This window comes from Falco peregrinus, chromosome 1, assembly GCF_023634155.1.
Source record: "Falco peregrinus isolate bFalPer1 chromosome 1, bFalPer1.pri, whole genome shotgun sequence".
In the NCBI taxonomy this organism is placed as follows: domain Eukaryota; kingdom Metazoa; phylum Chordata; class Aves; order Falconiformes; family Falconidae; genus Falco; species Falco peregrinus.
Window position 1 is genome coordinate 68,511,733 of NC_073721.1, and position 21,869 is coordinate 68,533,601.

Genomic DNA, 21,869 nt, shown 5'->3' on the forward strand with positions numbered 1-21,869 from the left:
TGCACCATCTTAAAGGGAAAAGTCTTGCAATCCCCATAATCAGAGTACTCTGACAAACCCGCTCCTTGCGGTCTGATGAGAAAACCACCAGAAGAGTCAAGGCTTTGAAGAGAAGGACGTATGGATTTAAAAAAGTGAAGGTACAACCAGAGAAGCACGGATTCAACAAGCGTAGTAACCTGATTTACTTAAAACACGCGTCGTCCTTCCCTCTGCGAACGAGCCGTCGGTGTATAGGTCACCCTATAAGCGTGCCCGCCACCTGCCCGTGCCCATGGCTCTGTGGGGGCTGCGGGAGGAGAGGAAGGAGCCAAGAGGCAAAGCAAAGGGCGAGGGAGTGCGGTGACCTCGCGGGGGAGGATGTCCCGCAGGAGCTGCTGCAGCCCGGGGTTCGTAGCCCGGTGCCACCGGAGGTGCCATAGCAGCACACAAGGGTGGCCTGCGCCCCTGGGCCAACACCCTGGCTCCGCAGCCACTGCGGTGGGCTTCCACCTGACGGCTGCAATGGGCCTGAGCTGAGAAGAGCTTCAGGGCCCCAGAGGGGGCTGAGGAAGGTGCAGAAGATGCTTCCTCACGCTCGGGAACCGGGGCTGCTCGCCACTCAGGAGAGGTACCGCAGCAGAGGGTCCCCGCGCACCACGGCACGGAAACCCAGCGGGCCGGCGGAGGTCGGGCAGACCCTGCCCGGGACAGCCAGGCCTGAAGCTGCCCCCGCGGCCCCAGCCCTGCTGCCAGGGGGAAGCCGCCCCGAGCTGCCGCGGCTACGCGCAGGGCAGGGCAGGGCAAGGCAGGGCAGCCCCCGGCCGAGCCCCGCAGCCCGGCCCGCGGAGCCCCCGCGCTGCCGGTAGCGCCCGGCCGCGTCCCCCGCGCCGCCCGCCATTGGCTGCCGCGCCTGTCCATCAGCCTGCGGGGGCGGGGCCACCGGGCACTGCCACCCGAGGGTTCGTCATCGCGGAGCGACGCCGGGGACGTTGCTGGCGGCCGCGGCTCGGCCCGGTGTCATGGCGGCGGCCCCCAGCCCTCTCCAGCCCGGCGGCCACGCTCTGGAGATCGGCGCCGAGCCTGCGGCCTCGGAGGTGGCGAGCAGCGCCCTGCGCTGCCTGGCCGGGCTGGCGGGGCAGGTGAGTGCGGGCAGGGCGGCGGGGCGGCCCGGGCGCCGCGGGCCCGGCACTGCAGCGGCTCCCCCCGCCCTGGGGGCCCGAGCAGGGCGCGCCCCTGCCCCTCTTGCGGCCTGCGGGGCCCGCCCGGCCTCCGGGGACCAGGTGCGGCGCCGGAGGGAAGCGAAGGCCGCCGCAGGCCGGGGAGCGGGCTCGCCGCTGCGCGTTGCTCACGGCTGCTGGCGGGAGCGGCGGGCCCCGGTCGGGGCTGTGGTGGCGGGCGGAGCGCGGCCTGCAGCGGCATCGCCGCCCTGCCCTGCCCTGCCCTGCCCTGCCCGCCCTCGCCCGGTCACCTCGTAGTGACCGGGTGTTGCGTGTCATCTGGTACTTCCACGGATGATCCTTCCCATGGGAAACGGCAGTTTGCCTAGTTGCGCTATTTTAGCAATTAATGATTCGGAATTGAAAAGCTTACTGTGTATTAAATCAAAAGAAATGATCGGGAGCTTGGAGTTAGCCTTGCCTCGGTGCGAAACACACAGTGCATCTCAGTGGGTCAGGATTTGTAAAGCAGCTTTGTTCTGCGGTACTTCAGTTGAACTACCTACTTTAGGTTTAGTAATGGCTATGAATTATTTAACAGATGTTATGGTAGTGGTGGGAGGCCCTTATCAGGAGAAGGTTTTAGTAACAACTTAATTATTACCATAAGTAATTTACAGATTAGTTTCTTTTCCCCTGTGGAAGCATACATGTAGTTCTGGGAAGGCAGAAGCAGCACACTCTTGCTTCTGAAATTAGCAGTTTGAAGGTTTGAGGCCAGATGATGGGTGACATCTGTGGGAGGTAATATAACTTAACATGTGTTCATGTTACAAAAATACTCAGAAACAGACACTCTTAGATACAGAGGCTGTTTAGTAGTCGCTGCTGACTGACATGAAATTATTTTTTAGAGCTTTTCACCTGTCATCAGAATAGAATTGTGTATTATATTTGCTTCTCATCTCAAAGTCTGCTAGTAGTTGTCTCCCTTTTCAAACCAAAGTCATCCAGAATTTAAGTGCCTGAAAATTCAAGTGCTGACTAGTAAGAGTCTCAGTTTTTCTGTCTTCAAAAGTGATTAAAAACTCCCCTAGCTTTTGAACAGGAGTGCAGTGCTAAACAACTTGATCATCATACACTGCAGCTTCTTAGCGTTACTGAGACAGGAAAACTGCCTATGTGTCAAGGATGAAATATCCCATAATTCTTCCTGGTGAAAGTTCTAAATGTAATCGGGGAAGGACTAGTGACTGTCTGTTTACCTAGATGTGATACTGTCATTCATACTGTTCTTACAGTCTTGCCCGAGTGAAAAATTGAACTCTTGTATGGATGGAGAAAACAAGGAATAATAAAGGAAAAGTTTCCTAAGCTCTTAAATAGGGTACTTGTCACAAGTTCAATTAATTGTTTTCAAAACCACATGAAAGACTGTAGTTTCTTTCTCCTCTTCAGTAGCTTGCTTGTTCTCCAGAGTTTGCTTTATGCCTGGCATGTCACTGCAGAGAGCTTAGTGATTTTTAACACTACTTGGGTGTGCACAGACAATTGCAAGAAACCAGTTTAGAGTAGCTACATTCCCTCAGTAGTTACAGTAGTTTATGGTGCAGAGTAAAATTGGTTTTGTTGGTGTTTGGAGTGTAGTCTTTTGATGACAACAAACTCATTTTATGGTGCATTGCACTGAACTATGAGTAGGGGTCTGGTTGCTCCATCTTAGCTGAGGAGGCCCTTTTAGTTGCTCAGTCATGATTGCTTCCAGTTGTTGAGTTACGCTCTTGTCTGCTGGCACTTCTGTTCTGGTAGATTTAACTGTGGCGCTTTACCAGCTTACTGACAAGCAATCCATCTTGCATTTTTGACTGAAAATACTGATTCCCCATTTCCCTTTTATAGACATTAGTGAACATGTGCCAGATCGTTAGCTGCTGCAGTTTGTGATCCATCATAGTAGTTTAAGTTGGATTTATGCTAGCAGGTTGGACTGTAAACAGGACTATTTCTGGCACAGGAATATTTTAAGGAAGACATCTGGGGATAAAAACACTTAAAACCAATATGACTGATCCTGAAAAGTTCTTTAAGCCCCAAGTGACAATCAATGTCTTCCATAAAACAATTTCAAAGGCCTGAAATGACTTATGATCCTGTAAATTGCTACAGAATAGACTGTGGACTTGTAAATGTACAAAGGCTTTGAAGTTACCAAATCACAGAATTTATAAACTTGCTTGTCACAGTTCTTACAGGTAGACGAATGGGAAACACTGAGAAAAAGAAATTTATTTTACAACAAACATATTTGGATGCAGGAGGAGTTTATTCCTTATATTTAAAAACATTGTTTATGAGTTTAAAATATAACTGGCCTCTAAATTATGCTAAGTCAGAAGTGCTACTGTTTTTGTACATTCGTTGAACCACCTGGACAGGAGTCACAGGCATCACATATGAAGGCACACATCAGCTGAGTCTGTTTGAAAAAGGAGGCTTATTAAGAAATTGCAGTAGGACTCCTGTTTTGTTTCATTATGATGACTTATATCTATGCCTTTTTTTACCTTGTCAGTGGGCTGTAAAATAGCATATAGCAGATGTTACTTTAGAAACTTTGGGAAGAAGTATATGCCTCATGATCACATATGCACAGTGGCTTAGTTGTTGAAGTTTTGTTCTTACTAAATTCTAAATACATTCTTGATTTTCTAAGGTGTTCAAAACACCTGTTTCCTAAAACATTACTTTTCTTACATCCTGCGTAGTTTAAGTACTAAACAGGAACAACCATTTGTTTGAAAATTATCCAAAATACATTATGTATCTACTCAGACCATCTCCTTTGCAGTGTAATTTGGAATCTAATACTGGATTTTACAAGGCTGTTCATTGACTAAAGAAGGAAGGCTTCGGCTTGTAGTTCTTTACATACAAAATTACGATAATGCTGGCATTTAAAACTAATGTAGAACAATTTATTATCCGTGGCTTTGCCTTCAGGGTGATGTGTAAGTTCTCATTGTTTCCTCATACAATGTAGGGGGGATTCAGGAAACGAGTGTATATGGATTCTATGTTCTTGCTCATAATATTTCGTGCCATTAGAAGTTAGATATCTCTAGACCGTATGTCACTTTTGACATCTGCCTGAGCTCGGTCGGTTGGTCTGTCTGTCTGTCTCTGTCATATGCACATGACTTGGGATTTCTGTGTCTCAGAGTACCTGTAGGTCCTCTTGATTTTAAACAAGAGTTTTATCTGTATTTAGAATCTGGGGGATCACTTACGGGGTTTTTGGTCGGAGAGCAAGCTACTTGGCCTTGGGAAATGAAACTGCTCGTTGCTTCGAGACTTTGAGAAGAGCTTTAGTGTAACAAAAATGGCAGAGGTGGGTGTGAAAGGGTGTAGTTCATCAGTGATTAACAATCAACTTTATTAGAAAGTGAAAGTTTATTTTTAGCTTGTAGAAGATACATAGTTCCTTTAAATAAAACTTATGATGTGTATTTCTCTTTATTGTTTTGGGAGTAAAATACTGCAATTCCTTGGCAAAGAGAACAGACTATGGCAATTGTTTTAATCTGAATGCATATGAAGGGGAGCAGTGTGATTTGGAAATGGGTTTGATAGTGAAGCTGTATAGTCAAGAGTTTCTTTAACATTGAGATTTTTTAACGATTCATTTTTTGAAACATTTTTCATATAAAACTTCCTTTGGATTACAAGCAAGTAAAAATTTCAAGTGTGGTATGGTGCAGTATCAAGACCTTGGTCATACAGGCATAGATACCCTTGCAAATCTCAGAATAAAATGCATGAATTTACAGGAGGCTACGATCTTGGGTGCATGTTTCTTCCTACTGGTGGTTCTATCATCTGTTAAAAGATTTAAGCAATTAAAGTGAACAGTATGTTTTCATACGATAGTTAATTGAATTGAGAGTTGACTAAAGTTAAAGACTACATTAATACAATGAAAGTGTGATGAGATAGTAAGGAATTTTTAACTCTACTATCTTTCTTTGAAAATGACAGCTGCTTGAGTTATAATTAATGTCAAACCTGTCCTCATATAAAAATGGTGTCTGTATGAGATTGAGCATAATTGTTGTCCTGTAGAAGTCTTGTATACTTCATAACGTAATTTCTTGTTGTGTTTGTTTTGCCCCCTTGAAGCTTAACCTTGGAGACGATATCGTGAAAGTTGTAATCGATTGGAGCAAACTTCAAAGCACATCAGCACTTCAGCCAGCGTTGCTCTTTAGTGCACTTCAACAGCATATTTTATGTTTGCAGGTAAATATTTCGTTGGACATGTTTGACTTGACAGAAGTCATCAACAGCTGAATATAGTTGTATTATCTAAACTGTAAAATTTCAGTCATTTTGATCTTACATTCCTGTGTCCAACAAAGAAGAATGCAAAAGTACTATACGCTTGGGATTCCACTGTGCTTCATAGGTACTCATGGATTTTTCAGATTAGTGGTGTGAATAGCCACTGGAGGTGAGCAGGCTGAATAAATGCAGCCTCATTGATTTCTAGACTTGCATTGTAAATGTGATACATTTCCATCTATGGTGGGTTGTAATTAAGCAATAAGACACGGCAGGTGTGTGTCATGCTATGATAATGATTCCATGCGTTGGGTGAGTTTTGAGGCTCATGGAGTGCTTTCAGTGGTTCAAGAAGTGGCATTATCCCAGCATGACACATCCTGGAGTGTCTTACTGCAATTAAATATATTTTCAGCGTAGGTTTTTTTTTAAAAAGAGTAATTTCTTTGACATTAATGTCTCATCTTACCAAGTAGCCAGTCACCATTACTGTCATTTCTTTTAACTATTTGAAACTTTCCGACCCTGCCAAAAGTATGTGTAATTTAGTTGCATGGCAGGGAGGGTGAGCAGTTTGTCAGCTGGTAACTGAGCAGTCTTTTGACCTTGGTAGTTCATCTATAAAAGGTGGGGATTTGAATACCAGTTTTTTGCTTCAGCTAGTCAATGAATTATTTCAAGTGTGTAGTACTGAGAGGGCGAAAAAGGAAGTTCCTGTATTTGCTTATCTATAGGTAAAATAAAGACCCTTTATGTTTTCCAGGCATCCACCAAATCGTTGGTGTAATAAACAAAAAAAGAAAATATGCAAGACAAAAGCAAGTAAAAATCATATCCAACTGTAAGAACGTTGCATGCAGGAATTTGATTCTGTTTCAGAAAATGTGACCAGTAAAAATCATGTTGTCTTAAAATAAAAATAAATAATTTGTAGAGGGAAAAATAAATGGTGAAATATGAAAAATTAAAAAAGGAAGTGTGACATACATATGTACTGAGGTTTTGTCGATACATGTTGTGTAAGAGTTATTGTGGTAGGACAAGCGTTTTATTTTTGCTGCTACAGATGTCAGTGCATTCTCTCATCTAATTTCATGACCTAAGTAGATAATCAACCGTGTCAAAAAAAGCATGTGTTCAGGATAACGCCTATATATTTTATGTCTGTGTTCTCTCATTCACTTGGGCAACTGCGGTTTCAAGTGGAGAATGTAGTGCGGTGCTGATAAAGTAATGGCTTTACAGTGTGAAAGCATTGGCTTTCATGTTAAGGAGGAAAAATACTAAGCCTTACTCTTCTGAGTAGGCATTTGAATGACATTTTAATTAAGTGGCATTGGTGCCAATGATTGAAGCTTTGATTTAGCTAGTAACAGATGAGTAGCAGGCAGATTTTTGCAGAAATTTGTCTTATACAAACCTCTGAAAAGCATAGGTCAAAAAGGCCAGAATCATGGTGTGCACAATATTTGGAACTTTTTTTTCTCCTTTTTTTTTTTTATTCTTTTATTACTGTGTTCCATCAGAGGCAGATGTGATTCCTAAAATTATTTCAGTTGGTCTGTTTTAGAAATTGTAATAATACTTGGCTTTTTGTTTTGTGGATTTTTTGGCTTTTTTTTCTTTTTTACCCTAACATACTGTTTGCTTTGTTCAGCCTCTTTTAGAAAAACTCCAGTCATTGATTAAAGAAGAAAATATAGGCCATATTGAACCTGCAGGTAAAACAGAAGGCCAAACTTGTGAAACAAGTTTAGATGCTTATGATGGTAACTGTCAGATTGAAGAAAAGTATGCAAGTTATGACTTGAGAGATCAGAAGGATGCTCATGTTCATTTTGATCCAGAGGTGGTCCAAATAAAAGCTGGAAAAGCAGAAGTAAGTGATGTACCTAAATTAAAAAAAAAAAAAAAAGACCTTTCTAAATTTTGAATTTAAAGAATGAAATAGATATATGCCATCATGTTTATTACCTGCAGATTGACAGGCGGATATCAGCCTTCATCGAGAGGAAACAAGCTGAGATCAATGAAAATAATGTCAGGGAATTTTGCAATGTTATTGATTGTAATCAAGGTAACTGGCTAGCCAGACTTTAATCTTCATAGCAATTTAAGTTGGGTTTTGTTATTTTTTTATTTTTCAAAAGCACTATTTTATATTTAAAGCGGAACTTTATTTTAAGAGTAACTTCCGTTTAAAGTTACGAACTTGCATGTGCACTGCAGATGTTGTCAGAGAGACAAAAAAAAGAAAGTAGTCACTGGATGACAGCGTTTAATGCATCCCATACAGAAAGATTATAGTTATTACTGTGTTCGCTTTAAGAACTGCTATCTTAAATCAGATGATTTTGTAGCTATTGTTTCTTATGTTTTAGCTAGATGTTCCTTCCAAAGTCAACAAAATTGCAATTCAGAAATGTCTTGTGAATTGCATATTCAAATTGAAGTTAATTTAATGCTAGTTAAATTACAACAAATTACAAAGAAGTATTTTTTTGCAATCAATTTGAATTACTAGCTACTTAGAATTACTTTTTTCTTCCAACATTACTTATGCTATTGGTGTTTTTAATGCACCAGCTGGCACAATTTGCTGTATCTATAACCAAACAATCTTAAATTCATCCAGTAGGCTGGATCCCATTAGCACTATCAGTAACTGTGTAACTGAATGTGTCTTAAAAGAGAAGGCACTTTTATATACATAAGTAGTACAGAGGCATTTTCTAAGTACCTATGAAGCCAGGTGTGCATTGTCTCTGTGGTGTACTTACGCTTTTAGAGATCAAAGCTTATTGTTCCGTAAGCTTTATAGCGAGAGAGTTTAACTCCTTGAAAGTATTAGTTGGAATGAAAATGACATCTGAAGTCTAGTAGAATATACTAGATAGTAAAATACAGATTCCTAAAATTGTTAATTACATACAGAAGAAATGATGATAAGACCTTCCTTTGTGTGTTCAGGCATAATAAAATATACGTAAAGCCTTAGTGTATATGGGCAGAGATTAAAATATAAACATTAGAATAAACTAAGACGGTCTGTACTGTAGGTTTTTGTGGTTAGACAAATGAGAGAAGTCACAGGCATCAGAATAAATGCAGGAAAGTGAGAAAAGAATGTTGATGAATAAACTAGACCAGTCTGAAAATAGGAGAACAGTTTCAAAATAGGACATAAAACCAGAATAACAGTGGTAAGCAGGGAAAACACTGTATAGGAAGAAAGAAGTAAGTTACAGAGAAACGCAGTGAAAAGTAAGAACCAAATAAAATGTAAATTGGAAGAAATTTGACCTGATCAAATAAACTTTGATATACATGTGTGCATACATTTATAGAAGTGATTTATTCAATTAAAACGAGTAGGTCCGTGCAAGTGTGTGAAAGTATTAACTATAGTTAAGTATTAGTTAACTATAGTTAAAGTATTCTATTTATAGAATGAATTAAGTATTTCTGTTGTATGAAAAATTTTAATTAGATTTGTTAAAAGCCTAAAAGCTGATAATGGTTAGAATATTTTAAATTTTAAATATGTAATTAGGACCTCACTTTTTATATTATTATTATTTATTTAGAAAATAGCTGTGCCAGAACAGATGCAATTTTTACACCATATCCTGGATTTAAAAGCCATATAAAGGGTAAGCAGTTATTTTAATACCCATTTATTTAGTGTCCAGATGGAACAGCATTGATGAATTTTTGACTTTAAAACTTTTATAGGATGTTCAAAAACTACAAACTTAACATGTTGATTTTTGACTTTAGTGAGTACATCATCTTTGCTTACTTCTCCAAGGTTTTCAATCCCATAACTGCTTCACTAAGCTGATGGTTATGCACCGAAGACTAAAACAAAGTAGCCTATTTTCATTGTCTGAAAGGAAAGATGCAAAAGATAAAGCAGGACAGAGAAGTTGAACAGTTATTTGTTTTTCTTGTAAGGTGAAGCCAGCAGTCCAGTTAAGGAATTGACTTTAAATAAAATTATCTCCTGTTTTTCATTAGTCAGTGTAAGTATATTGAATTAGAAATAGCTTTGGGACACAGTGGAAGTTCTGAGACATAGACTTAAGGGAATGACAAGCTGGGGAACAAGCTTGCCACTGCACTACCTTTTGGAAAGGATTACATAGTGTAAAAGTGATTGTCCAACAGAAGTTACCTGTAAAAGGCTGCTTGTCCATCTGTTGCTCTCTAGGTGTACACAAGTTACTCTGTGTTTAAAAACAAAATCTCCAAAATGAGAGTAAGTAACCCTCTCTTCCACTTTTAAGAGTGGTAGTATTCAGTTATCCACTTGATGTTGGTTCTAAACCAACTAGTTATTCTGAATTTTAGAATTCAGAACACTACTGTGAGGCGTGATGATAGGTCTAAGCGTTTAAAGGTCTGGTGAGCTACGAGGGAGATGGGGTAGTGAGGTTGAGTTTATGATCTTTCACTAAGAACCCCTTTCAGTAGTCACTTTTTTAAACTGAGTGCTAGTTTGTAACAGGGATGGTGGAGTACCACAGGAAAAAAGAAAAGTTTGCATCTAAGTAACTAAAGCCCACAGTTCATAAATGAAACATTAGTAACTCTTAAAAAGTAATTGGAAGTAAAATCAGCATAAACTGAAGCAAGAATGTAATATGTAGCCTTCATGAAGTACAGAGTAAGAAGGCGTGTGCTTCAGTGTCTGGAGTTGCCAACATAGTCTTTTAAGTCTTTAAGTACACCACGGTAGTCCTATCAGGAAAGACTTGAGAAATGACTGTGATTTAAAGAGGAGCGACCAAAATCTTCTGAAGAAAACATGGTTCAGCAGGGGGAAAAAGATGGACCCAGAAGCAGCTGAAGAGTCATTAAAGCTGTCACCTGAGTAACAAAAATTAGAAGAGAACTTCCTTGCTGGGATTCGTAGCGATTCTTCTAGTTGTTTACCTCCCCTCGTCTTCGTGTATTTATGATGCTTCCTGTAACTTTAGGTCTGGCCTCTTCTCTTCATTCACAACAGCTCACATGTGCAACTGCTGACATAGATATCGGGTTTTCTGCTATTTATCAGCAGCTGATGACAAATTCTTGATACCACCATTCTACATGAATGTATGAGTAATTCTTTTACTTTGCATATGTAAAGTCCTAGGTTTTTGTTTAGTTTAGTTACTCATGCAAAAATAGGAAAATATTTTTACCTGAGCCTTTAATCATATTGTCTATGGGACCTGGAAAGTGGTGTGAAATTGATTTAACACAGGTTTTCATTTTTTAATATTTTAATTGGTTTATTTAGATGTACTTTGTGTTTCATGTGCATATATGTTAAATTTGTGTTTTCTTTACCTAGTTTCCAGGGTAGTAAATACGTATGGACCTCAGACTAGATCTGAAGGAGCGCATGGGTCCAGTCTCAAAGCCAGTGTACCCATTCATGATTGTGGAAACCAAGCTGTTGAGGAGAGATTGCAAAACATTGAAGCACACTTACGGTTACAAACAGGTTTGTATCATGTTTTAATTTTGGTATCAGTGTGCCAGTTTGTACTGTGGTTATCACTACTGTAGTAAAATTGGGCAAGTCTATAAAAACTGTGACTGTGAAAACAGTGGGTAGGTCCACCGAAGTGTTTACTTACCCCATGTACTGCAATCTAACGTTTAGGTCCTGATGGCCAATATGGAACCCCGATTTATGCCCAAATTAGGATGCTCATTTAGTAAATCTACACTTGATGTGGTGGCAAATGATGGAGATGCACTTGAGAATGGGATTTAAAACAGTCTGGAATATTTAGAAGTAGGCGTTCTCAGCCAGTGGAGTCCTTCTGCCTTGACCCACTGAACAGGAAAAGCTGAGGTTAGGACTCAGTCCTGCTTTGTGGACACCTTGTGGGCTGGGGATAGGATGAACCCAAAAAAAGGCAACCTGAAACCTTTTCCTAAAGGTGTATGATTCTTGAAATGCTGTTAGGTGAGAAGCTTACTTTCCAAAATGTGGGAAGCTCCATTGTCAATACTTCACCTTGGCTTGCAAAAATGAGTGCCACACCTTTCACTAAAATCAAAGTCATAGCCACCAGGCTACTGACTGTTTTTTAAGTAGTTGCTTTCCTCACCCCAGCCCCAGTTTTCTAGAATGTAAATCAATGAGGCACTTACCAAGGGGGAATCTGCATTTTTCCTGAAAAATGTTTACAAAACAGAATAGAAGCCCAGATCATCACCTAATAAAGTGAATGTTCTACACATCACACTGCAGACACACACTGACGTTTTTGGTCTTTTGAAGACTGAAGAGATGTCAAGCCATTCTCTAAGAACAGGGTAAACATTGACTGGATTACTAGATGCCTGTGAATGCATAATGGATCAAAGTCCTCTGGCAGCAAGGAGAGCAGAATACTCCTAGATACTGCTGAGGCAGCATTCAGAGGTTGACACTTGCCTGTATAGCTGTCTCAAAAGTCAGGTGAGTTTTGTGCATGGAAATAGAATTTGCAAGTGTCTGGCCAGCTTTAAGGTTACATATAAACTCCAAAGCTACTACAGATTGTATCAGGGATAGTGACTGGGGGTAGCTAATGGAGGGGCCCTGCCTTCCAGGTTGTGCCTATAGTAGGTGACATAATTTTGTTTGAAGGAAGAGGTCAGCTGAACTACAGTATAGGGGAAGAGGATGAAAGTGTGCAATTCAAGCTCAACTTCTGTCTGAATCAGAAGTCATGGATCAGAAGATCTCAAGATCATTTGCTACTTACCTAAGCAGCTGTGCAGTAAGTATTTATCTGAGCAGGTAACCTGCCTCAGCTACCTGCTCGCCAGTTTTTTGTTTCTGATGACTGAAGGAGTTGTTCTATTCTCACCTGCTGTTTTTTGGAACAGCTTTTTCTAGTGCTACCACTGCTCTTTTCCCTTTGCATTAAGGCAGCAATATTAAGAAGAGTGAGAGGTGAGCCGATTTAATTAGCAGCTGCTGAGTGATGAGTAGAGAGCAGAACTGAAGGAGGGAAGCTACCCGTAAAATTGCCTGTCTGAAGTGAGGAAATAGGTGAATGGCAAAAACCCCAACATTAGTGCTTATTTCAGTAGTTTGTGGAAAAGAACTGTCTTACCTAACGGACCTAGAAATAAATGGAAATGAGTGGCAAGAGAAGTAGAAGCTTGCTAAGGCTTTGGTTGTCAGTACTGTTCAGAACCAGATGATCATTTTAATTGGGATAGTCAGTAGTTAGTTGGGATAAACAGGGATTTCAGTTGTAGAGTACTATGTAGCATAAATACAGTGCTTTCTAAGGCTGATCTTTTCATCAGCACTGTTCTTACATGGGGAACTGAGCCCAAGCTGCTGTACTATAGCTGCAAACAGCAAATGGGTTGAGGTGGGTTTTTTTGTTGCTGTTGATTTTGTGGTGTTTGTGTGTTTTATTGTGTTTTTTTGGGAGGGGGTGTTGGGCTTTTTTTGTTTGGTTGTGTTTTTTTTCCAAAGCTGTGTTATTCCATTCCATACACGCATTTCCCGCTCCTGCTTCTCCTGTCTATGGCCAGGGAAACGCTGTTCTTTGTCAAGTGCAACTCATACCTGCCCTCTAACCTCTGTGGCTCAGTGGAGATAGGTTTCCTTCAGAACAAGCTTAGGTATCAATGCTGAATTCATGTGTGGTCTGCCATCCCATCTGCTCCCTCCTGATGATGCTGTCTGTTTTGAAGTGCTAACATTGGTGTGTGACCAATGTATTGTAAGAGTGATCATTACTTGTTCCAGGGACCTTGTCAGATGTATTTCAAGCACCTGGATAAAGTTGTCTATTGTCTTCACTGACTGCACTGGCTTATTAACCAGGTTTTACCCTGAATCATATTAATTACCCTTCCTTTTTATTATCCTATTTGCTCATTTTGTTTTAGCTGCTGGTTGATAGCTGGACTCAAAGAATTCACCTGTAAAACTTGCAGTCTTTAGTTATAAAAGTTATTTAAGTGCTTTTCCTGATTTCTTTGTATTTGTACTGGTGTAATTAGGTGGTCCTGTACCAAGAGACATTTATCAGAGAATTAAGAAGCTTGAAGATAAAATCCTTGAGCTGGAAGGACTGTCTCCTGAATATTTTCATTCTGTAGTAAGTAATTCTCTCAACTTCTTTTAGCATATCTAAATGCATTCAGGACTTTTGTGCTTGAATCTTTGATGTACAGGCAAAAACCTGTATCAAAGGGCAGACACTTCTGATAGACAACTCTGGCTTGGTGTAATGGTTATATTTCATGTTGACCATCTATGTAAGTTCATGTTTCTACCTGATTTCTCATTTGAAAGAAAATAGTATTGAGTGGGGTGGGGGGGGCAGGGGGGTGGAATTCCAGTCACCCAAGCTAAACTAGTTTGCAAGAAATCCATTATAGAGGTTGGATTTCTCTCCTTACCCTCCTCACCCACCCCACATTCAAATCTGAAGCGTTTCTTATGACAAGAAAATTGACTAAAGTTTTGATCTCAATACAAATCATTAATGGCTTAAATCAGCTGAAATTCATTGGGCTTCTGTACATGGTCTGATTGCTAAAGATCAGCTATGTAGAATGACTTCCAATAGGCTGAGAGAGTGAAGCCTTTAAAATTTGTTTTGTGTGATTCTATGACTGTGGTTTCTTTGTTACTAGTCTTCAGGCAGAGTTCTGTCTCTTTCTGAATAGTAAAACTTGTCCTTCACAGAAGGAGATTAGGACAGAGAGAATACTAGTTGTTACTACATCAGTCTCTGCTTGGCTGGGGAAATTTCTTGTCTGTTATTTTGTTCTTCTTTCCCCACATAACAGTAAGAATGTCTCTTTTACCGTTGATCGTATTTTAATTTTTCTCTTCTCCCTTGAGACCAGCCAAAGAAGAGTCAGTAATTAGAAATCAATAGCAATATTATCAATTTTTGTTTCATTTCTTTGTTTGTGTTGGAGACCAGTAAAGTCCTTTATTTGTGAGGCTATTCCTTCAAGTTGTTGGCAACCAGAAGTTAAAACGTACAATTTCCATGGAAAGTGCTTTAGGATCTTTGAGGAATGGGAATCTGGTAAAAAACTTGTGATGAGGGCAATAGTGTTGTGCAGTAATTAACTTTTTTTTTTTTGTCCTGAGTTTTGCATGAATATTGGTGAGGATGCAGGAAAATTTTAGGGAGAAAAATATTGACAGTTTCAAAAGCTGGATATTGATCTTGGTTTTGTCTGAAGAAAGCTTCAGTTAAGTTGATAGTTGTTAGCTGCCAGCATCAAGAAGCTTCAACAGCTTCTGACTGCACTCCAGCAGTATTTCTCATGACCCAAAGTACTTAATTATAGAGAAGATTTCTTTAGTCTGTGGAATGGCAGTCAGTGTTCTTTCTGTACTTCAAAGATTCTTGTCACTGTTGTTACAGAATTACTTGTGGTCCTCTGTCAGTGCAACATTAAGTCTGTGTTGATTATGTCTTTTCTTTAGAGCTGTTCTGGCAAGAGGAGAAAGGTTCAACCTCCCCACGTAAGTACTGTTAACTTTTGTTTACCTTAAGTTTAGGATGTTCTGACTGTAAAGTAGTAGTAGTTCTACCAAACAAATACTTCACTTCTCAGAAATAGCTGCATAAGTATTGGATAGCTTTCTGGCAAAGAGAGGGAAGGAGACAGAAAGTTAACGGGTGTCACAATGAAATGAGTCTTCTGAGCATCTGTACTAGGGTAGGTTAGTTAGTGTTTTCACCACTTAGAAGGATTATAGAATAAAATAAATCTGTAATGATGATAATCAAGCTGGGGGTAACAGGCAATATGTGAATTCTGATCAACCTCCTAGTAACGTCATCTGGGGTTGCTTTATGGCTCGATGGTTTTAGGGATATTTTTTAATTTTTTTTTTTTTTGCATTCACTTTATTGGTTTATGGAGAGACAATAAAAGTAGAAATGGCTGGCTCGGCAAAAGCATTGCAGAAAGACATGACAGTATAGCAGATATTAACCTAAGTCAGTAAAACTTGCCATTTTCACAACACCATCGTATAAGGGAAGGCATTACCCATGTACCTTAGGCCACAAGAGAGAATTTCTCCTCTGTGCAAGTGAGACTGTAGCTGGAACACTCTGCTACTGGCCAGTGTACTTTAACACAGATGGACTGGGGAGAATGCTTAGAACGGGATATGGGCCATCTGAGGCTTGAGGAAGTAGACTTGTTTATACAAGAAAAAAATCCTCCATAGGTTGAAATATTTTATAAAAAGGATGATAAAAAGCTCTTTCTGTAAGAGGAGATAAAAAAAATGTAAGGTTAAGTGGGCCCAGAGGTGATTGGTTTGGGGCGGTAGGAAAAAACCCTTCAGTTGTAAAGCTGGGTTCCACATCATCTAGATACTCTCATCCAGTGTTTTAACATCAAAGAATTTTTGGCTTTTTATGAACAGGTTAAACAAGCATCTAATGGAAATAGCACGGATGTATTGATCTGTGATTAGGACTGTCAGTTTCTTCGAAGTTTGCAGTCTTTTTCTTTCAAGTTTAAATAGCCATAGACTAGATTCAGACAATTCTGCAAAAGTATTTCTATCACTTAATGCAATATGCAGTAACTTCTCTAGCAATTACAAGATGTAAATGATTGTGGGTTTTATTTTGTTCTTTTAGCAGAACTATTCATTGGCTGAACTTGATGAAAAGATCAATGCTATAAAACAGGCATTACTGAGGAAAACGAAAGAAAGCAAGTCCAAAGAGGCTGAGCGGCTTCTTCGATAAAAAAAAAAAATGTCTTCAGAATCCTCATCATGCTTTACACATACCTGAGTAGCATTCATCAGGAATGACTCTAGCAATGAAAGCAAAGCACGCATGTAAGCTCCTTTTCGATGATCTTGAAAGCTTCCTTTCAGCACTCATTTAAAACCAGTCTTATTAATGAAATAATTACTTTAAAATGAAGAATGTTTTAGGAATAGCATTCTAATAATCCATTCCCTTCTGTTATAAAGGAGGATTGCTGCATTGTTCGTATGTGGAATGTTTTAACCCACATACAAAAACTACATTTCACATGTAATTCCTGATGACTGAGTATTCAAAAGATCTCTCTTTTGAACACATTTCATGTAAGTAGTTTGCATAGAGTTGTGAAATAAAAGTAAATAACTTCTTCATAAGTAAACTGTCTTAGGAAAGAAAAAAAATCACAAAAAACTTGCAATATGTGTGCTTACCTGTGGCTTTTTCATATTTGTCACTGTTTTCACAGCTGTTAGAAATGCAGCAAATTGTATTTCTAAAAGATGGTTAGGGAGATCCTATGTGTGGAGACACATGTTCTTCACTTCCTCAATGTCCTATAGGAATTCAAACTTCATACTCTGCTAACAAACTTTGTATATTTTAAACACCCCTGCAGGGGAGGTTTTGAGGAGCATACCAGCATGCACCAGCTTCCCTTCCCTTCCTTCCATATGCATGCTTACATGACTTCTGACGCGCGGATGCTGGGTACATAGCTTAAATTAAAGTCAGATCTTTGGCCACACACTGAAGTGTGATTTTGTTTCGTTTGTTTTTTTTAAATAAACCATTTTCTATTGATACCAGTTCTTTAGTTTATTTGCTGTCTCTGTCTTTATTCCAGTTTAGAAGAAAAGTAGCTGTTACAGAGGGAGTCTTTTGTGTTAACTGCTCTGCTTACAGCGGTCGTACTATCAATGTCCCTGTATCGGTCTCTGTGACAGGTGTTACAAAGAGTACTTACTAGACACAGTCTTGCACTTTGAAGAATAGTTGGCATTTCCTGTGATTTTTGTGTTACCTAGGTTAACATCTGTGGTAGCAACTGCACCTAATGCTTCTCTGAAAGTAAATCAGCAGAGCTGGGAGACAAAGCTGCCTGAGCTCTGGTCGTAGCTCCAGGTAAGACGACACCATGATGGCTGCCCAGATGCTTAGTGTCTACTCAGGAAGAGATTAACCCAAGCAGTCATAGGAGTATTTCAAATACGATATTGGATACAAAGAGGTACTTTTGCAGTTGAAGACTGAGATCTGCCTATGCGTAGGACCGTTACTCAGATTGTATGCGCCATATCAGTACAGTACCCTACAGAGATTACTTATATGAATTATTGCCATTGGTGAAAATCCTAGCAGTTCATATTATGAGAGTTATATTGGTGAAGCAGTACAGTGAGCTGCAACTTTTACCTCAAGTAGATAAGCTTTGCTTTCTGTCTACAGAACTGGGTTTTGGTTTGTTTTTGTTCTGCATCCCAAGAACCATAACTCAAAAGAGTACAATATGGATATATAATTGTGCCTCACATTACACACTTCATGCAGTAGTACTTGAGAGAGGGGTAGGAGGTAGCCGTTACAACTGGGGACAGGAAGGGTGACCACAGGGATTTAGCTTTTATGAAGCAGTAGCCTCCACTCAATGTGCATCATAATTCAAGTACAGGTAGGACATGCTGACTAGATCTAGTGCATTTGCACTATGCAGTTTTCTCTGGAAGATTCTGGAGTGAAGCCCTAGAAGAGATTAACCTGTGGGCAGATACCTAGGTCTGAAAGATTTGTCTAGGATGAAATTATTTGTTGTTAGTTTACATTAAAACAACTGCATGTGTGTGTGTGTGTGTATATATATATATTTACACAGAGAGAAAAAAACCCCAACCAACTAACTTCAGTCCTCATCTGGGGGCAGTTCTTGGAATAAATTGCAAACAATGCCACTTTCCTCAAGGGAGACTGGTTACAAAAAGACTGCATTAGCAGTTTCAAAGTGGCATTTTCTGTAGTGAATTGCCTGCTACTTGAAAGATCTCTTGCCATGGGATTCTCCTCCTCCTCTTTCTCAAGATGGCAGCAACATAGCAGTTAAGGGTTGAAAGCATAATGAAGGTGCATTGTAGCAAAACAATAGCTAAGGAGACAACAGCAGAAGTACTCTGGATGGTAATGTATTAGCCCTATATACTTTATCAAATGAATTCTACAGATACACTTGAAAAATATCAAGGTATTCATCTTGCTTTGTTATTAGACCTTTGCCATCCTTTGGTTTCAAGTTGTTAATTTCTTGTACACTTAAGGGCAGTGTGCCTGTCCTGTAAAAATTAATTGGAAAGATACTCTCTGCTGTGAGCTGCACATTTACAGTAGTTGGAGATTTCAGAGAGCTGCCAAGCAGTTGGAAGTTTCCCTTCCCCTGGCTCTGCTATATGACTTTTATGCGCAGAGGGATGGGGGAACAGGACATCATTCTGGTATTCAACGCTATTGGCCTTACCAGTTCATCCTTGCTTGCCTTTGGTCTCTTTGGGCTTTACCTTCTACAACTAACTTCCACCATAAGGACTGCTTCTGCAGAAGCAGGTGAGCTACCCAGTCCACCACACCCCCATAATAACGGTGATGCAGGACAGACCTCTTAGACTACACATTTTCCAGAACTACCAGTTATGCTGGTTTTCCTCCGCACCTGAAATACTACGATGCTTGCTGATAGTTGGGGCTGCAGTAGCTGAAGTCTGAAAGGTAACCATAAACAAAGCAAAAGCAGAGAAGGTGTTTTACTATCTTGTTGGCATGTCTCAACACCTTGACCAAGACCTCTTTACAGATGTTGGGCTGACCTACACTCCTTTACCTCCCAAGGGACACACAGAAGCGTTCTGAAGAAGAGAACTTTTTATCCCTGTTAATGGTCTTTTCTGCTCCACTTGCAGCTAGAGCTAGCAGTACGATGTAACACTGAGGGTACCTTTCCTCATACAATATTTTCCTCTCAGCCTGCTCCTGGCATCCAAAAGGCATCCAGAAGCCTTTGTAACACAAAGCACTACTGTGGCTTCTGCTTACTACAGCAACATTTCTCACTTGGAAAAAGGCCAGGTTTGGATCTGAACTGGACAAAGGGAGTGGTTTAGATGTGCAGGTTCCCTCCAGAGAAGAATTTACTGGATCGATAAAACGACACAGAATCATTTTTGTAGGTCACTTACGTGATCCAGTTCACCATCCTCCAGCGTACGTAATCCCAGCAAAGGTTTGCCTGTGAAAGGACAGCGTTTTTGTGGAAACATCTCCGCCTGCAGCTTGTCTGCAGCGTGGCGAGAACACCTATTGTATGGCAACAAGCGTTCTGCCTGGCTGTCAGTCCAGAGCTCCTTCATTTGCCAGCAAGTTGAGAAAATTTGCTTCTGTTTTTTTGTAAGATGGTATCTCACTCCGTGATCAAACACACTGCCATAAAAACAATAAACATAGAGCAGATTCTTCATTAATTTAGGCTCACAAGCAAGTGTGCTGTTCATTAAAAGTTTATCTCATCTTCAACGTGTGGACATTTGAGAGGAGGTCCCAGCCGCCACTACCCCTCACCCCCAGTCAGTAGTAGAAACCCTGGTCACAGCAGGCATGCATGAATGCCATAGCTGGATTCTGGGATTTGTTACTGGAGTCACACAAGAGTAAGAAAAGCAATTCTCTTAGGGTGATGTGAATCCCTGACTTGCTAGCAGATAAAAACCACCTGGATGTGGGCTACACAATGGTAATTTTGTGTAGAAGGTTTCCCTGTTGAGGATCTCTTGCACTGAACATAACTGCAACCCATTGCAGGATGGTATACCACAAGGTTCAGATGAAATTCTGTGAACCTTTCCCACACACGTCCAATCTATATATATGAAAATTGCAGGCAATTAAGAATGGTATTGCTTAATTAACTTATCCAGAACAGGTTTACCCTTGTTCCAGTGTACAGCTATTCCATGTTACCAACACCAACAAGCTTATTGTGCTATATAAACTGTAAGGAAAAGAGGGAATGTCCTGCTGGAGAGAGATTGCAGAGCATTCCAGGCTGCCAAGGCTCTTACCTGAGCTGCATCTCTTCTGTCCTGATGTTTTCAAGGACCGTGCTTTGAAGGAAATGCTTCACATCTCCGTAGCCAACCAAGAACTGAAATGGCTTGATGTCCACTGCAAGAAGCCAGGACAGGCATGTATACCAGCTGCAATATGTAAAACTTCACAGATAAAATGAGATATTCTGTCTCCTTTTTTGTGCTTACCTGGGACCTGATCCAGACATCTTTCCAGGTTTTGCCCGAGTCTGATAACTGAGATGAAGTGCAAAACACAGGCTAAGGGCTTCCAGTTACAAGATAAAAAAAAAGGAGATCATACAGCACTGTAAATTTGGCATTAATTATTTGAGGAAGATGTCTAAGAGCATCACTTTTAAGCCAAGAACATTTGTCTTCCTTAGGAATGCTTGACATTGCTGTTTAGCACCATGTGCGAGAGATGTAGTAAAACATGGGAGCTTGTGTTACACATATTGTGCAGTGCTGCAATATGTGCATGATCGGTTTCTTCGCTTTGGGCTTCCCTGAGTAGGGAGCGATTCATCTCTAGGAGGCTAATTTCTTACAGTTGAGTGCAGGATTTTAATAAATAAACCCCAAAATGAAGTGGCCTTTTGAACAGCCCTCGTATCAGCAGGTAATATCAGTAATTTAGGAAACTCAAACCATTCACCATTCCATCCAATATATTGTGATCGGTGCTGGATATATTTATTTTTTTTTAAAATACATCAGAAGTTATCTCTTGTTTTAATTAAGACCTTGCAACACCACTGAGAAATTTTAACCCCAGAATGCCAAAAAACATTATTTGAAGTAGTCAAAATACAGACTAAGTATATATTTTTGATTGATGAGTTTACAAATCATTTGCACCAGTGAGAACAAACAACATTTTCTACTTCAACAGATGCTGAACCATCTTCTGAATGAAGACATGGAGAGGAGGCTTTGAAGAATTAAAAAAAAGGTCTCCAGAAAGATTCCCTTATAGATACCTTTTCCCTTCCCCCATAAGAGCAAGTGTTTTCTTTTCCCTAACCCTTCCTGTTGAAGACTTGCTGAGTACTTCAGGCTTCTATAGCTGTAGGAATCTCTCTACCTTGATTTGAGCTGTGCTTTAACGTGAACCCCTATAATCCTCTCACAATTGCTTGCTACCACAAAAGCATGGCAGAAAGCGGGTCAAACTACCCGCAGCCCTGTGGGTGGCTGAGGATCCAGGTTACCTGTCCAAAAGCGCTGGGCTACACACTGTCTTTGCTGCCAGCATTGCCCTAGCCCAGGTAGCACGCTCCTATGGCTGGGAATAGGATTTACTGTCCTGCCAGATAATCTATCCCACCCAAGAGCAGTGAGACCCAAATCAAGTGGTCTCCAGGAGATGAGTTTTGTTGCCATTGCTTCCTAGGATATATGGATTTGACTTCTGACTTCAAGCGCTACCTGACCGGGGGAGGTGGGGGTATGTACTGTAGAAAGTCTAATGACTGAGAAATAAGAAAAAAGAAAAAGCACATTTA

General features: G+C 40.4%; 1 protein-coding gene and 1 long non-coding RNA gene across 3 annotated transcripts; one reads left to right on the top strand and one right to left on the bottom strand.

The window, feature by feature from the left end:
• The first annotated feature begins 945 nt into the window (after positions 1-945).
• MBIP (MAP3K12 binding inhibitory protein 1) lies at positions 946-17,064 on the top strand. Of its 2 annotated transcripts, none has more exons than XM_055813371.1 (9): positions 946-1,121; positions 5,316-5,435; positions 7,135-7,356; positions 7,458-7,554; positions 9,065-9,130; positions 10,822-10,974; positions 13,494-13,591; positions 14,944-14,982; positions 16,124-17,064. In XM_055813371.1, exons 1-9 carry the CDS (start codon positions 1,002-1,004, stop codon positions 16,229-16,231), a joined length of 1,023 nt encoding a protein of 340 aa, XP_055669346.1. In that variant the 5' UTR covers positions 946-1,001; the 3' UTR covers positions 16,232-17,064. The 2 variants fall into 2 exon arrangements, with proteins under 2 accessions (XP_055669346.1, XP_055669337.1); XM_055813362.1 differs by having other exon boundaries at positions 947-1,121; positions 16,121-17,064.
• A 125-nt stretch (positions 17,065-17,189) lies between these two features.
• LOC129785118 (uncharacterized) lies at positions 17,190-20,597 on the bottom strand. The gene is made up of 3 exons (XR_008748698.1): positions 20,551-20,597; positions 20,356-20,458; positions 17,190-19,717 (listed from the first exon to the last, which is right to left on the bottom strand). It is a non-coding gene; the product is annotated as an uncharacterized LOC129785118 (long non-coding RNA).
• Between the last annotated feature and the right edge of the window lie 1,272 nt (positions 20,598-21,869).